Source organism: Lepidochelys olivacea (genome assembly GCF_965140295.1).
Source record: "Lepidochelys olivacea isolate rLepOli2 genome assembly, chromosome: 15".
Lineage (NCBI taxonomy): Eukaryota > Metazoa > Chordata > Testudines > Cheloniidae > Lepidochelys > Lepidochelys olivacea.
The window spans coordinates 7,815,493-7,830,016 of NC_140425.1; the positions used below are offsets into that span (position 1 = coordinate 7,815,493).

At 50.2% G+C, this 14,524-nt stretch overlaps 1 protein-coding gene across 1 annotated transcript in view; it reads left to right on the plus strand.

The window, feature by feature from the left end:
* The window catches only part of SCARF2 (scavenger receptor class F member 2), a 104,688-nt gene that overhangs the window by 76,994 nt on the left and 13,170 nt on the right, over positions 1 to 14,524 (plus strand). Inside the window, 1 exon segment of the mRNA XM_084648867.1 lies at positions 5,568 to 5,689. Within this exon segment, the coding sequence (XP_084504993.1) occupies positions 5,568 to 5,689 (122 nt within the window).

The following is a 14,524-nucleotide window of genomic DNA, read 5'->3' on the forward strand; positions in this document are numbered from 1 at the left end:
AGTGCAATTGTACAACAGGGATAGCAACAATGATTTACATGGTCATCTTCAATCATACAGCATCAGACACAAGATTCATGGTAAAACTGTGAGTTTGCAACACTGCCTCTTCCCTCAGTTTGGAAGCAAGTTCATTATCTGCAGTGTTTTTACTGTTGTATTTGTTAGATTTGCTGTTCACTCAGCTTGGACACCAAAACTAGACTGGTGGGCTTCACTTTGTGGGTCTCCTGCGGGAGTCCCATATTGTTGGGTTTGGATTGCAAACACTTTAGGGCAGGGGTCAGCAGCCTTTCAGAAGCGGTGTGCCGAGTCTTCATTTATTCACTTTAATTTAAGGTTTCACGTACCAGTAATACAGTTTAACGTTTCTTAGAAGGTCTCTCGCTATAAGTCTATATATTATATAACTAAACTATTGTCGTTTGTAAAGTAAACAAGGTTTTCAAAATGTTTAAGAAGCTTCATTTAAAATTAAATTAAAATGCTGATCTTACGCCGCCGGCCCGCTCAGCCCGCTGCCGGCCTGGGGTTCCGTTCACCTAGGCCGGCAGCAGGCTGAGCGGGGCTAGCGGCCGGGACCCCAGGCCGGCAGTGGGCTGAGCGGCTTAGCCTGCTGCCGGGCTGGGGTTCCATCCGCCGGCTCCTGCCAGCCAGAGTCCCGGCTGCCAGCCCCGCTCAACCTGCTGCCGGTCTGGGATCCCGGCCCTGCCCACGTAGAGTGGGCACCTACCTTCTCCCTGGTTCTAGCCCATTCTCTTCCTTTCTCTTTGCATTGAGCTGAGGGTGGGAGTGCACTGAGCACAGGGCTGGGGGTGAAGGAGCAGGCTGGGGCTTGGGGTGCAGGGTCTGGCCAGGAGTTAGAATGAGGGAGGGGGCTCAGGGTTGGGGCAGGAGGTTTGGGTGTGGAGTGCTTACCTGGGCAGCTCACCTTTGGTGCAAGGGGTGCAGGTGGGAATGTGTGGGGGGTGCAGGAGCTCCCGTTTGGTGCTCAGGGTGGGGGTGGGAATGTGGGGGGTGCAAGAGTCAGGGTATGGGGTATGGGGGGGCTGGGTATGTGTGGGGGGTGTAGGAGTCAGGGCAGAGGGCTGAGGGCATGAGAGGAGGGTGCAGGAGTTGGGGTGGGGGGGCTGGGTATGTGTGGGGGGTGCTGGAGTCAGGGCTGGGTGGGTGTGGGGGTTGCAGGGGTCAGGGCAGAGGGCTGGGAGGGTATGTGGGGGATGCAGGGGTCAGGACAGACAGCTGGGGGCACATGAGGAGGGTGCAGGAGTCAGGGCATGGGGTGTGGGGGGGCTGGAGTCAGGGCTGGGTGGGTGTGGCGGGTGCAGGGGTCAGGGCAGAGGGCTGGGAGGGTATGTGGGGGATGCAGGGGTCAGGACAGATGGCTGGGGGCACATGAGGAGGATCCAGGAGTCAGGGCATGGGGTGTGGGGGGGCTGGGTATGTGTGGGGGTGCTGGAGTCAGGGCTGGGTGGGTGTGGGGGGTGCAGGGGTCAGGGCAGAGGGCTGGGAGGGTGTGAGGGGAGTGCAGGGGTCAGGGCAGAGGGCTGGGAGGGTATGTGGGGGATGCAGGGGTCAGGACAGACAGCTGGGGGCACATGAGGAGGGTGCAGGAGTCAGGGCATGGGGTGTGGGGGGGCTGGGTATGTGTGGGGGTGCTGGAGTCAGGGCTGGGTGGGTGTGGGGGGTGCAGGGGTCAGGGCAGAGGCCTGGGAGTGTGTGGGGGGGTGCAGGGGTCAGGACAGGGCTGGGGGCACGTGAGGAGGGTGCAGGAGTCAGGCCACGGGGTCTGGGGGGGCTGGGTATGTGTGGGGGTGCTGGAGTCAGGGCTGGGTGGGTGTGGGGGGTGCAGGGGTCAGGGCAGAGGGCTGGGAGGGTATGTGGGGGATGCAGGGGTCAGGACAGACGGCTGGGGGCACATGAGGAGGGTGCAGAAGTCAGGGCATGGGGTGTGGGGAGGCTGGGTATGTGTGGGGGTGCTGGAGTCAGGGCTGGGTGGATGTGGGGGGTGCAGGGGTCAGGGCAGAGGGCTGGGGGTGTGGGCTGGGGTCATGGGGGTGCTCCCAGCCCCCTGCCCCGAGCGGCTCACGGCAGGGGCCTGGGGGGGATATGCCCTGATTCCACCCTCCTTCCCCAAGGCCCTATCCCCACCTCTTCTCCGCCTCCTCCCTGAGCAGCAAGCATGCTGTGGCTCCGCTTCTCCCCGCAAGGGCCAACAGCTGATAGCAGCAGCAGGGAGGGAGAGGAGGAGGGGCAGGAACCCAGCACACGATGAGGCAGGGGGAGCTTGCCTGCCCTGCAGCAGCAGCCGGCAGGACCAAGCTTTTTCACCCTGCCTTGGGGACGAGGAGAAGAGCGGGCCGGGGCGGGCAGGATTTTTCATGGCACGCTGCTGCCTGCCGGGGTCCTGGCCTGGGTTCACCAGTGGGCTGAGCGGGGCCAGCGGCTGGGACCTGGCAGGCAGCAGCATGCCATTAAAAATCGGCTCACGTGCCGTCTTTGGCACGCGTGCCATAGGTTGCCAACCCCTGCTTTAGGGAAACCCTTGCCTGCCCACCCACCTGCCCAGAATACCCTTCCCCCCTAAAATCTATATTTTATAACATTTTTATTAGTGTGACAGATCTGAGATCTTGGAAGCATGGACCGGTATATTGAGATGTGCACCAGGCTTATTCATAAACATGTATATCTCTAAGAGTTCTTTGTGTCTTTGGGAACTAGGAATTGTATTCTACCTCCATGGGGACAGGTTACAGAGCTTCATGGAGGAACTAAAATCAGTGTGGGGAGGGGTTATTGTGCAAATGCCCGGACAGGTGAACAACTCCAGAGAAGTCCCACCCCAGCCCCTGGGGGAATTGTGTAGACTGGATCAGATCCAGCAGACAAAGAACAGGCCCTCATTTGGTTCCTCAAATTAACAGGAGATTGCAACCCTGGTGGAAGGGTTGAAAGGCCTGGAACCTGCCAGGGTCTCCATGTGGAAGACTGGTGACACCTGGGAAGCTGGCATTCATGTAGACTGTGTATTGTGCTATGATGGGGATCCTCTGCAATGGTTTTGTCCTAAATAAAAGTGCTGTGCTCTGTGAAAGCTGGTTGCTCATTGGTAGCCCTGTTTTAGTCCCAGGGAGAGGACACCTGCTTGGATAGTCACTGTGAATTGCATGGGGACTGCAGCTTAAAACCCCAATGTGAAGGTCCTTACCCATAGAGAGATGACAGGTGGAGGCCTGAGATGTAAAGTGGGGCCCATGAGTAGACCATAGACGGGGGCAGAGTGCAGCTAACCCCAGAACTGTGACATAGAGGATAAAAGGGTTTTCTACACAAAATCAGACTGTAGGATGATGGTGATTTATTACTGCTATAGTGCCTAGAAGGGACTGGGGCCCCTTGGGGTTGGACTCTGTACACACAACTAAAACAAATACAGTCTTTTCCCCCTGGGAGCTCATAGCATGAGCCATGGCCTGGCCAAGTGTCTCATTATGGGGTGCAATCCAGACCAGTAAGGGGCTGTGTCACCACCTGCCCTGCAACTTTGGGTGCCTCATAATGCTTTGCAGCTCACAAACAGCCTAACAACATGCAGGTCACACCCTGAATGTCTGAGCATAGCTGGAGCCCTGGGCCAACAAATCTGGCCCCAGCAGCCTGTCAGCCTCACTCCAGTCACAGTGACTTCCACCAGCCTCAGTTACTACTAGCAGGGTGACCCCAACACACTCTAAATCCTGAATTTTCTCCAAAACATGTGCTCTGCACTGTCCAACCCTTTCCTGGACAGTTCAGATATTAAAGGTCTGTTGCCCTTGTAAGGGGTCAAGATTCAATGGCTTGCTACTCTAACAGGAGTGACAAAACAGTTCAGTTTAAACACAACACTGGATTATTTCCATTAAAAATAAAACAAGTTGGTTTTAAGTGGGTACAGGTATAAGGTATTAAAAGTCAGAAATGGTTACAAGAGAAATAAAGATAAAATGCTGCCTAGTAGCTAAAACTTAACAAGCTAGATTTGGTTCAAGATAAAATCCTTACCCAGGGTCCTAGCAATATGGCTAGCCAAATTCTCAGGCATAGGTGGTGCTAGCCCATTGGGGCCCCTAAGCAGGAATATTCCCCCTAATAATAATTAATAAATAAAAAGCAAATAGGGTGGGGGGGCCCTTGAGCTGCTTGGGGCCCTAGCGATTGCTTCATTTGCTTATGCCTTGCACCAGCTGTGTTCTCCGGCCAGGATCTCTTCCCAAAGTCAAAAGGCTGTTTCCTTTGTCTTCTTAGGTGAAAGAGAGAGAGAACATGTGGTGTTTTGCTCCTCACTTTTATAGTCCAGTCACCCCTTGAAATGGATTTTCCTGAGGGTTACTCCTAGATAATGTTCATTCCAGTTGTGAGGACAGAGACATGGAGTCTAGTGGTGAAAGAGGTTCCATGTTGTCTGTTGTTTGTTAAAATGCTGATGGATCTGTTCTTGCCCTGATTCGTTGCCAAAGAATGGCCACTTAACAGGTGATTGCCAGTCAACTTTGATGACACCTGGCTAGAGATGTCAACTTGTCCTTCATCTTTGAGAAACTGGCTTACCCCCACCCCAGACTTGTCTGATAAAGGCATTATAGTTATAATTTCAGTTTATGTTTATAGTGCTTAATATGTATTTTATACACACATTACACAACAATATTGATGATCAGTGGGTCATTGGTTTTTAAATGATACTTCACAAGACATATTTTGTACAAAGATTATTACAATAGTGTGTAGGGTGTGAATACAGGGGTGCTTTCGAGAAGCAGCTCTCCGGATGATGCAGCTGAGGCAGAGTCAGTGCAGTAATAAGAAATTCGATTACCTGCCATTGTCGCTTTGAATGGGATTGGTGAGCCCAGCCTGGATTGTAGCATAGAGGCTGGAGGCCTACTGTGAGGTCAGGAATGGTGGATAATGAGAGGGGACATGGTGGCAGAGAGAAACAAGTGGGAAGAGATTTCCTATAACCCCCAGCAGGCTGGTCTCTGAGGATACAGGTACCAGCACCATTAACAAGCTTTGTAGAGGCCAGTAAATTACTGAGCCTCAGGTACCCGGCAGGTCAGAATCGCACTCAGGAATAGATTTACTGCCCCAAGGGCAGGGCTGAGCTGCGGCAAGCGCAGATGCCAACACATGTGACTCACTGTCCAGCCCCAGGCTGCTCATGGCCAAGATCGTAAGCCCATGCCTAGTCTGGCACCTTGCTGGCAGACTGCTCCCCCTGGGGACCCTGCACCAGGCTGAGGTGGTGCTGTGCCCATGTTCCCATTCTGCTCAGCTCTCTGGAGACCTAGGGTCTTCTCTGGACAAATTAACCCACCTTCACCATGCAGTTAGCTTTGGGGCTCCCAGCATTCGCTCTATGCCCAGGCGTGGCCCGTCTAAAACGTCTCCAGCGACGCGCTTGTAATGAGGCCCCGGCATGTATCTGTTGTGCTCACTGTACGTAGCCCTGCAGGCCTGGCGCAGCGGCACCCACTTATGCTCTGCCAGCTCTCTGACTGATGCACGGTATTTTCTTACAGTGCGAACCAGGACCCAGCAGCAAGCAAGAAATCGCCAGGGCGCTTGTGTGGCCGGTTCAGTCGAATTAGCATGAAACTCCCCCGAATTCCTCTGCATCGCCAGAAACTGCCTAAAGTTGTCGGTAAGGTGGTAGGGCTCATTAACTGCTCTGGTGTGTATTTTCCAGCCCCTAACCCAGCTGTGGAAGGAGCAGAAGGCTCTAACCTAGACAACACACTATCCCACAAGGCTAGCAACAAGAAAATCAACAGCCAAGGGGCCCTCGGCAATCAACAACCAAGTATCCATCTCAACTCTATTGCCTGCTGCTCATCGTACACCCACCCTGTGCTGCACAGGAAACTTCACTGTCCTGCTGCAAGGACCTATTGACCCCCTGACGCCAGCTGCCATGGGGCCCAAATGTGGAATGTGTGCCCTTCTAAACCTAGATTATGCTGTAGTTGCTGTTGTGATGTCTGAATGCATGGTATGTATATGTTGAAGGAGGTGTAATGTGTGTTTGTTGTGTTGCAATGGATAAACTGATTGGGTTGTATGTGGTGTTGGATGTAAGGTATGCATGTGCGATGTTGTACGGTTGTGTTGTGCTGTGTATGGTTGTGTGTGTTTCAGAGTATTCCCCTTCTGTACTCTGTGCAAAGTCCCTGCACCTCTGTTTCAGTCTGTAGAAAAGAGTGCAGGGCTATGTGTATGCAATGAGGGCAATGAGAGCAGCGAGTTTTGCAGTGGGGTTGCAGGGCTGTGTGTAGCCATGAGAGCAGTGAGTTTTGCGGTGGGGCTGGAGAGCTGTTTGTACAGGGCTGTGAGGAGTGGGATTGCAGGGCTGTGTGTAGCCATGAGAGCAGTGAGTTTTGCAATGGGGTTGCAGGGCTGTGTGGAGCAGTGAATATTGCAGAAGGGGTTGCAGGGTCGAGTGTAGCAGTGAGCAGTGGGATTGCAGGACCATGTGGCACAGTGAGCTTTGCATTTGGTTGTAGGGCTGTGTATAGCAATGTGGGGAGTTTTCAACAAGTCTTTAGTTTCTTCTTGGAGGTTGCTTGCTGATGCCTTAGCTGTTCTCTGTCCTGGCTCATGTTGTTGCTGGTGGGTTAAAACCTTCCCGCTGCCACAGTGTGGTGGTTCATTTATGAATCTCCTGCTGTTTCCATTGTGTGTCATGTGTGATGTGGTGGGAGACGCAAAGAAGTGCAAATTGTACATTGGAATGTGCTGTTCTTTGACAATAGTGAGGTCTTGTTTAGAATTCAAATTCTCCAAATACAGACTGGGCTGTTAGAGAAACACCTTGTTCATGTTAAAGATGAAGATCCTGCTCAGCCACACAGAGGGTGGAGGTGGAAGAAGCTCTGCTCTGGATGTCCATGCAGGGCTTACCCAACCAAAATCTGGAGCAGGAGAGATGGCAGTATCTGCACACCCATCATCCAGTGTGCAAGAATCATGAGATGGACTTAAAAACCACAGGATTTTTTAAAATAAATGTTTATTTGCCTTCTGGTGTTTGAGCCTTGAAGGGTCACGTTTTTCTCCACAACCCTGACAGCTTTCACATTACACCTTGCTGATGGAACATGTGTATAATGAGCGATGCAAAGTGTATGTGCCCAGACACTATCCTAGCTGCCAAGTTTTGGGCAGCTTCATGTGACACTTAGTGCAAATTATTCAGTGAGCTTTGCACTGCTCCTTGTACCCATGTTCCAGTAGCAAGGTGTAATATGAAAGCTGCCACGGCTGAGGAGAACATGTGGCATTAATCTTTGTTAATGCAAGGTGAGATTCCCCTGTAATCACCTGACTCCAGGAGCTAGGGCTTTTAGGAAAACACCGACTATTATGAGATTTGCAATAAAATTGTGATAGCAGGTAGCATTGCTAAAGGCACCTAGAACCTCCAGTTACTCCAGTGCCCCCAGGAACTGCCATCACACATTGCAGGAACCCCAGCACCCACCCAACTGCCCACCAGATACCCCCCAGATTCCCCCACCTGCAAACCCATGCACTCACCTACCCCAGCCTCTCCCAGAGGTCCCAGCACCAACCCATCTATCCCCCTGCGATCCTCTCCAGAACCCACTCACCTGCTCCAACCACAGCTGCCACAGTCTGTGCAACTCAAGGCCATGTCCCTGTCACTGTCTGGAAGTGTATGGTCACATGCAAATTATTTGGAAGTCTGCCAAAGAGCTCACTGAATAATTTGCACTAAGTGTCCCATGGAGCTGCCCGCAGCTAGGGTAGCATCTGGGCGCAACAACCGGCTGTTCGCACACATCCCTGTGGTGGGAACGCCGTTCTGGACCTTTGCACTGTTTCTTGTATCCCTGTTCCACCCTGGAACCTCCTTTAAAGGGGCATATTTCTTATCATCCCCCTGCTGTACAAAGGAGCTAGAGTGCAGCGGGGATAGGCTGGCTGAGAGGTGATGCCATGGCAGTCTTACCTGCAATGCATTTGGGTTGGTTTGTAATAACTGAGTGATTGCCCCTGTGCTGTAGTTGGGGTATAACTTCCTCCCCTGGCCCCGCACTGCAAAAGAACTGAGCCGTCCCATTCCCATCCCATCCTCAGTTCCCCCAAAGCCCAGGGCACTCAGGTGCCAGCTCTTAATAAGAGCCGGCGGCATGTGAACCTCGCTGCTCCCCTCCAATGCAGGCGACTGTGCCGATTGCTGTTCCCCTGAGATGCTGTGTTCTCGCGGTGTAGCTCAAGCTCTGGGGCTGTGGCTGGGAGCCAAGGGAACCAGAGCAGGACCGTTACTCCTGAAACGATAACAAATGCTGTGTTTATGGGAGCGAGTGGAGCAGGCCTTTCTGGAAGAGAGGCGGCTCTGCTGGGGAAGGATGAATGGAGCTGTGTGCGCTTCCTGGAGCAGGCTGCAAATCAGATGTTTGTGTAAACAGGGAGACAGAGGGAGAATTCCCCTTGGGCCCTGGCTGTATGAAAGGCTACTTCTTATGGCTGAGCGTCACTCGCCTATTCTGCAGGTATTGCCCCAGGCTGACTAGAACGGCTCCTCCCGACCTGTCAAGGGCAGAGTCCCCACTATCTCTTTGGATGGAGCTCAGAGGCTAGTAGTCTTTAATTATCTGAGCTGCAATGCACTGTTACAGGAAGCTTCCTGTGCACTACAGCATGGCTGGCTCCTCAGGGCCTGCAGAGCAAAAGGCCAAGGAGCCATGATCGGCTCTCTCACACGCCCTCCCGCTAAGGCGAGGGGAAGGCAGGCAGCCGCAGAGACTGTTTGTGTTGCCAGGGGGCTGTTAGTTCATTGGAATGAAATGCTTTGGTCACAGGCTGCTCTGTTTGCCTTGGCTCGCAGACCTTGCCATGTGGTCTTCTTCTTATCCTGGCTTTGGAGTGGGCTGGAGGCCGATCCCCCCCACAGCTCCTCAGCAGGATGAAGGGGAAGCGCCAGGAGTAGAAGTGCAGCCTGTCGGGAGGACAGGCAAACCCGCCCTCCCATTTGGGAATCTGGCTTCAGCCCCTCGAGGAACTGGGCAGAAGCACAAATTTAGTCTGAGGCTTGGGAGCTCCGGGAGAGGCTGGGCACTAAACCAGCCCTGGCTCCCGAACCCCACTGGGATTTTGAACACAGCCCAAGCAATGCCAGTTCGTGGGCCTCCAGGATCCAGTTGTGCCTCTTGCCAGATCCAGCTTCGTGCTGTTCTTCATCCACATGAGCGGAGAAGGGCAGAGCCTGTGTCAGTCAGGGAAAGGCCGAGGGTCCGATCCGAGCTGTCTGTAGCCATTTTCACCTATGCACAGGAGTGCAAAGCACTCCTATTGTGGTGCAGTAACATTTTACTTCTACTCTGCATGGGAGTGAATGAGTCCACAGGGCCCAGCCAGAGAAAATATAGTGATTCTAGTAGGGCAGGAGCTAGTGAACAGGAGCAGCGAACAGGAGGTTTCTGAGTTAGTTCTCCAGGTGAAGGAGGCAAGACGACGGGACCCTTGGAGTGAGTTTGTTGTCTGCGAGTTTGCTTGCCACGGGCCTGCTTGATTGAGGTTTATAGTGTGATCTGTCTGGGGGGCTGTGTGCTGAGCCTAGTGCTCTGCTAGGCTCGGCTGAGAGCTTCCTGACCAGGCTCTAGCCTGCTTCCTTTGATCCCCTTTAAGATCCCGACAAAGGGGTGGGGCTCATTGAGGGAGAACAAGGATTTAAAAAGCCAGCTCCTAAGCGAGCAGAGGAGCTAGCAAATAGGAGCAGCAAACAGTGGAGTTTTGCAGGGGTGTTTAGAGATGGAACATAGGAGCCAGATTTGCCTAACATTCTCTAAACTTGGGCCAATAGCCCCGGCCCTCCAAAGAAACACACACAGAGATCTAACAAACAAACAACCAAAAACCCTGCAGGAGTAAAGAGAATGCAGACAGAAGTCCAGCAGCAGAGTGGGGGCCATGCAGGTTATTGCACTGAATGCAGTATGTAGGATTGCCTGCCTTGTGGGCCGGTGGCATAGGTGTGTGTTCAGTGTAAGCAGCAACTGGCCCTCAGAGACACAGTATGGGCTCTGGAGACCAGAGTGACTAAACTGGAGATGCTAAGGGAGGCAGAGAGGTACATAGAGGAGACTTTCCAGGACACAGCACCCCCAGTCTGACAGCCTCTGTGCTGCAGAGCAGGATGAAAGTCTCAGGGAAAGAGAATAGTTGGGATCCTCCTTCCAGATGATGTCATGGTATCCTCTTGCACTGAGACTACCTCTCTGGGGGGAGACCCCAATTATTAGGAAGAGACAGGTAATAGTAATGGGGGATTTGATCATTAGAAATATAGATAGATGGCATTGCACAGCTACAGACTAGGGACCGAATGGCTAGGCAGCAGTTCTGCGGAAAAGGACCTAGGGGTGACAGTGGACGAGAAGCTGGATATGAGCCAGCAGTGTGCCCTTGTAGCCAAGAAGGCCAATGGCATTTTGGGATGTATAAGTAGGGGCATAGCGAGCAGATCGAGGGACGTGATCGTCCCCCTCTATTCGACATTGGTGAGGCCTCATCTGGAGTACTGTGTCCAGTTTTGGGCCCCACACTACAAGAAGGATGTGGAGAAATTGGAGAGAGTCCAGCAAAGGGCAACAAAAATGATTAGGGGTCTGGAACACATGACTTATGAGGAGAGGCTGAGGGAACTGGGATTGTTTAGTCTGCAGAAGAGAAGAATGAGGGGGGATTTGATAGCTGCTTTCAACTACCTGAGAGGTGGTTCCAGAGAGGATGGTTCTAGACTATTCTCAGTGGTGGAAGAGGACAGGACAAGGAGTAATGGTCTCAAGTTGCAGTGGGGGAGGTTTAGGTTGAATATTAGGAAAAACTTTTTCACTAGGAGGGTGGTGAAACACTGGAATGCGTTGCCTAGGGAGGTGGTGGAATCTCCTTCCTTAGAAGTTTTTAAGGTCAGGCTTGACAAAGCCCTGGCTGGGATGATTTAATTGGGTATGGGTCCTGCTTTTGAGCAGGGGGTTGGACTAGATGACCTCCTGAGGTCCCTTCCAACCCTGATATTCTATGATTCTATGATTGTGATGACCAGGAGAACCGCCTGCTGAATTGCCTACCGGGTGCGAAGGTTGCAGATCTCTCAAGATATCTAGACAGACATATGTGAGGTACTGGGGAGAAGCCGATGGTCGTATTACATATAGGTACCAATGACATAAGGAAAGGTAGGAGAGAGGTCCTGGAGGACAAATGTAGATTGCTAGGTAAGAGATTAAAGTCCAGGACCCCCATGGTAGCATTCTCTGAAATTCTTCTGGTTCCATGTGCAGGGCAAGTTAGTCTGGCAGAACTGCAGGGTCTCAATGCGTGGATGAGATGATGGTGTAGGGAGGAGGGCGTTAGGAACTGGGGACCTTTGGGGAAAGGAGGATGGGCCCCTTTGAAACTATCCAGAAAACCCAATAATAATGGGGGATTTCAACTATCCCCTTATTGACTGGGTACATGTCACCTCAGGACAAGATGCACAGATAAAATTTCTAGACACCATTCATGACTGTTTATTGAAGCAGCTAGTCCTGGAACCCACAAGGCGAGAGGCAATTCTTGATTTAGTCCTAAATGAAACACAGGATCTTGTCCAAGAGGTGAATATATCTGAACCACTCAGTAATAGCAACCATAATGTAATTACATTTAACATCCTTCTGCAGGGGAGAAATACCAAATAAACCCATGAGAGTAGGACTGAACTTCAAAAAGGGGAACTACACCAAAATGAGGAGGCTAGTTAAACAGAAATTAAAAGGAACAGTCACGCGAGTGAAATGCCTGCAAGTTGCACGGAAACTTTTTAAAAATACCACAGTAGAGGCTCAAACTAAATATATACCCCAAATAAAAAAAACAGTAAGAGGACCAAAAAAATGCCACCATGGCTAAACAGAGTAAAATAGGCAGTTAGAGACAAAAAGACATCTTAAAAATTGGAAGTCAAATCCCACTGAGGAAAATAGAAAGGAGCATAAACTCTGGCAAGTAAAGTGTAAATGTATAATTAGACAGGCCAAAAAAGAATGTGAAGAGCAACTAGCAAAAGACACAAAAACTAACAGCATCAGAAGCAGGAGGTTTGCCAAGCAACCAGTGGGGCCACCAGATGATTGAGGTGCTAATGGGGCACTGAAGACAAGGCCATTGTGGAGAAGCTAAATGAATTCTTTTCATCCACCCTCACTGCAGAAGAGGTGAGGGAGATTCCAACACCTGAGCCACTCCTTTAGATGACCAGTCTGAGGAACTGTCCTAGATTGAGGTGTCATTAGAGGAGGTTTTGGAACAAATTGATAAATTCAACAGTAATAAGTCACCAGGACCAGGTGGTATTCACTCAAGAATTCTAAAGAAACTCAAATATGAAATTGCAGAACCACTAACTGTGGCATGTAACCTATCACTTAAATCAGCCTGTGTACCGGAGCATAGTTAATGTAATACCAATTTTTAAAATAGGCTTCAGAAGTGAATCTCTTACCTAGCAATTACAAGCTGTCAGGGTTCCTTCTCCACTCTGAACTCTAGGGTACAGATACGGGGACCCGCATGACCCCGGTACAGATACAGTACCGGGGTCATGGTACCCCGGTACAGGCTTCAGAAGTGATCCTAGCAATTACAAGCTGTCAGGGTTCCTTCTCCACTCTGAACTCTAGGGTACAGATACGGGGACCCGCAAGACCCCCTAAGCTTATTCTTACCAGCTTAGGTTAAAAACTGCCCCAAGGTACAAACTTTGCTTTGACCTTGAACAGTATGCTGCCATCACCAAGCGTTTTAAACAAAGAACAGGGAAAGAGACCACTTGGAGAAGTCTTCCCCCCAAAATATTCTCCCAAGCCCCACACACCCCCTTTCCTGGGGAGGCTTGAGAATAGTATCCTAATCAACTGGTTACAAAATCAGCGAAGACCCAAACCCCTGAATCTTGGAACAATGGAAAAATCAGTCCGGTTCTTAAAAGAAGGATTTTATTAAAAAAAAAAAAAAAGGTAAAAATCACCTCTGTAAAATCAGGATGGAAAATACAGGATATTCAGATTCAAAACACAGAGGATCCCCCTCTGGGCAAAACCTTAAAGTTACAGAAAACAGGAATAAACCTCCCTCTTAACACAGGGAAAATTCACATAAAACAAAAGATAAACTAATCTGCCTTGCCTGGCTTACCTATACTGGTTAAGGTCAGGCTTGACAAAGCTCTGGCTGGGATGATTTAATTGGTGATTGGTCCTGCTTTGAGCAGGGGGTTGGACTAGATGACCTCCTGAGGTCCCTTCCAACCCTGATATTCTATGATTCTATGATTTGGTTGCAATATTGGAGACTTGGATTAGGATGCGTTGGAGAAGATGGATTTCTCTCTGGCCTCTCTCAGTCCCAAGAGAGAACAACCACGTAAACAAAGAGCACAAACGAAAGCCCTCCCCCCCCCCCCCCGGTTTTGAAAGTATCTTGTCCCCTTATTGGTCCTTTAGGTCAGGTGCCAGCCAGGTTAGCTGAGCTTCTTAACCCTTTACAGGTAACAGGATGTTGCCTCTGGCCAGGAGGGATTTTATAACACTATATACAGAAAGGTGGTTACCCTTCCCTTTATATTTATGACACAAGCCAATGAGTACTAACTAAAGTACCAGACAAATTGCTTGAAACTATAGTAAAGAACAGAATTATCAGACACATAGATGAACACAATATGTTGGGGAAGAGTCAGCACAGCTTTTGTACAGGAAATCATGCCTCACCAATCTATTAGAATTCTTTGAGGATGTCAACAAACATGTAGACAACAGCAATCCAGTGGATGTAGTGTACTTAGACTTTCTGAAAGCCTTTGACAAGGTCCTTCACCAAAGGCTCTTAAGCAAAGTTAGCTGTCATGGGATAAGAGGTAAGGTTCTCTCATAGATCAGTGTATAAGCAATAGGGGAAAAAGGATAGGAATAAACAGTCAGTTTTCACCAGGAGAGAGGAAAATAGAGGGATCCCTCAAGGAGCTATACTGGGACCAATGCTGTTCAACATATTTGTAAATGATCTGGAAAAGGGACAAAGTTTGCAGATGATGCAAAATTACTCAAGATAATTAAGTGCAAAGCAGATTATAAAGAGTTACAAAGGGATCTCACAAAATTGGGTGACTGGGCAAAAAATGACAGATGAAATTCAGTGTTGATAAAAGCAAATACACGCAGGAACTTATACACAACTATACATACAAAGTGATGGGGTCTAAATTAGCTATTACCACTCAAGAAAGAGATTTTGGAGTCACTGTGGGTAGTTCTCTGAAAACATCCACTCAATGTGCAGCAATAATGAAAAAAGCTAACAGAATGTTAGGAGCCATTAGGAAAGGGAGTGATAATAAGACAGAAGATATCATAATGCCACTATATAAATCCACGATACGCCCACATCTTGAATACTGCATGCAGTTCTGGTC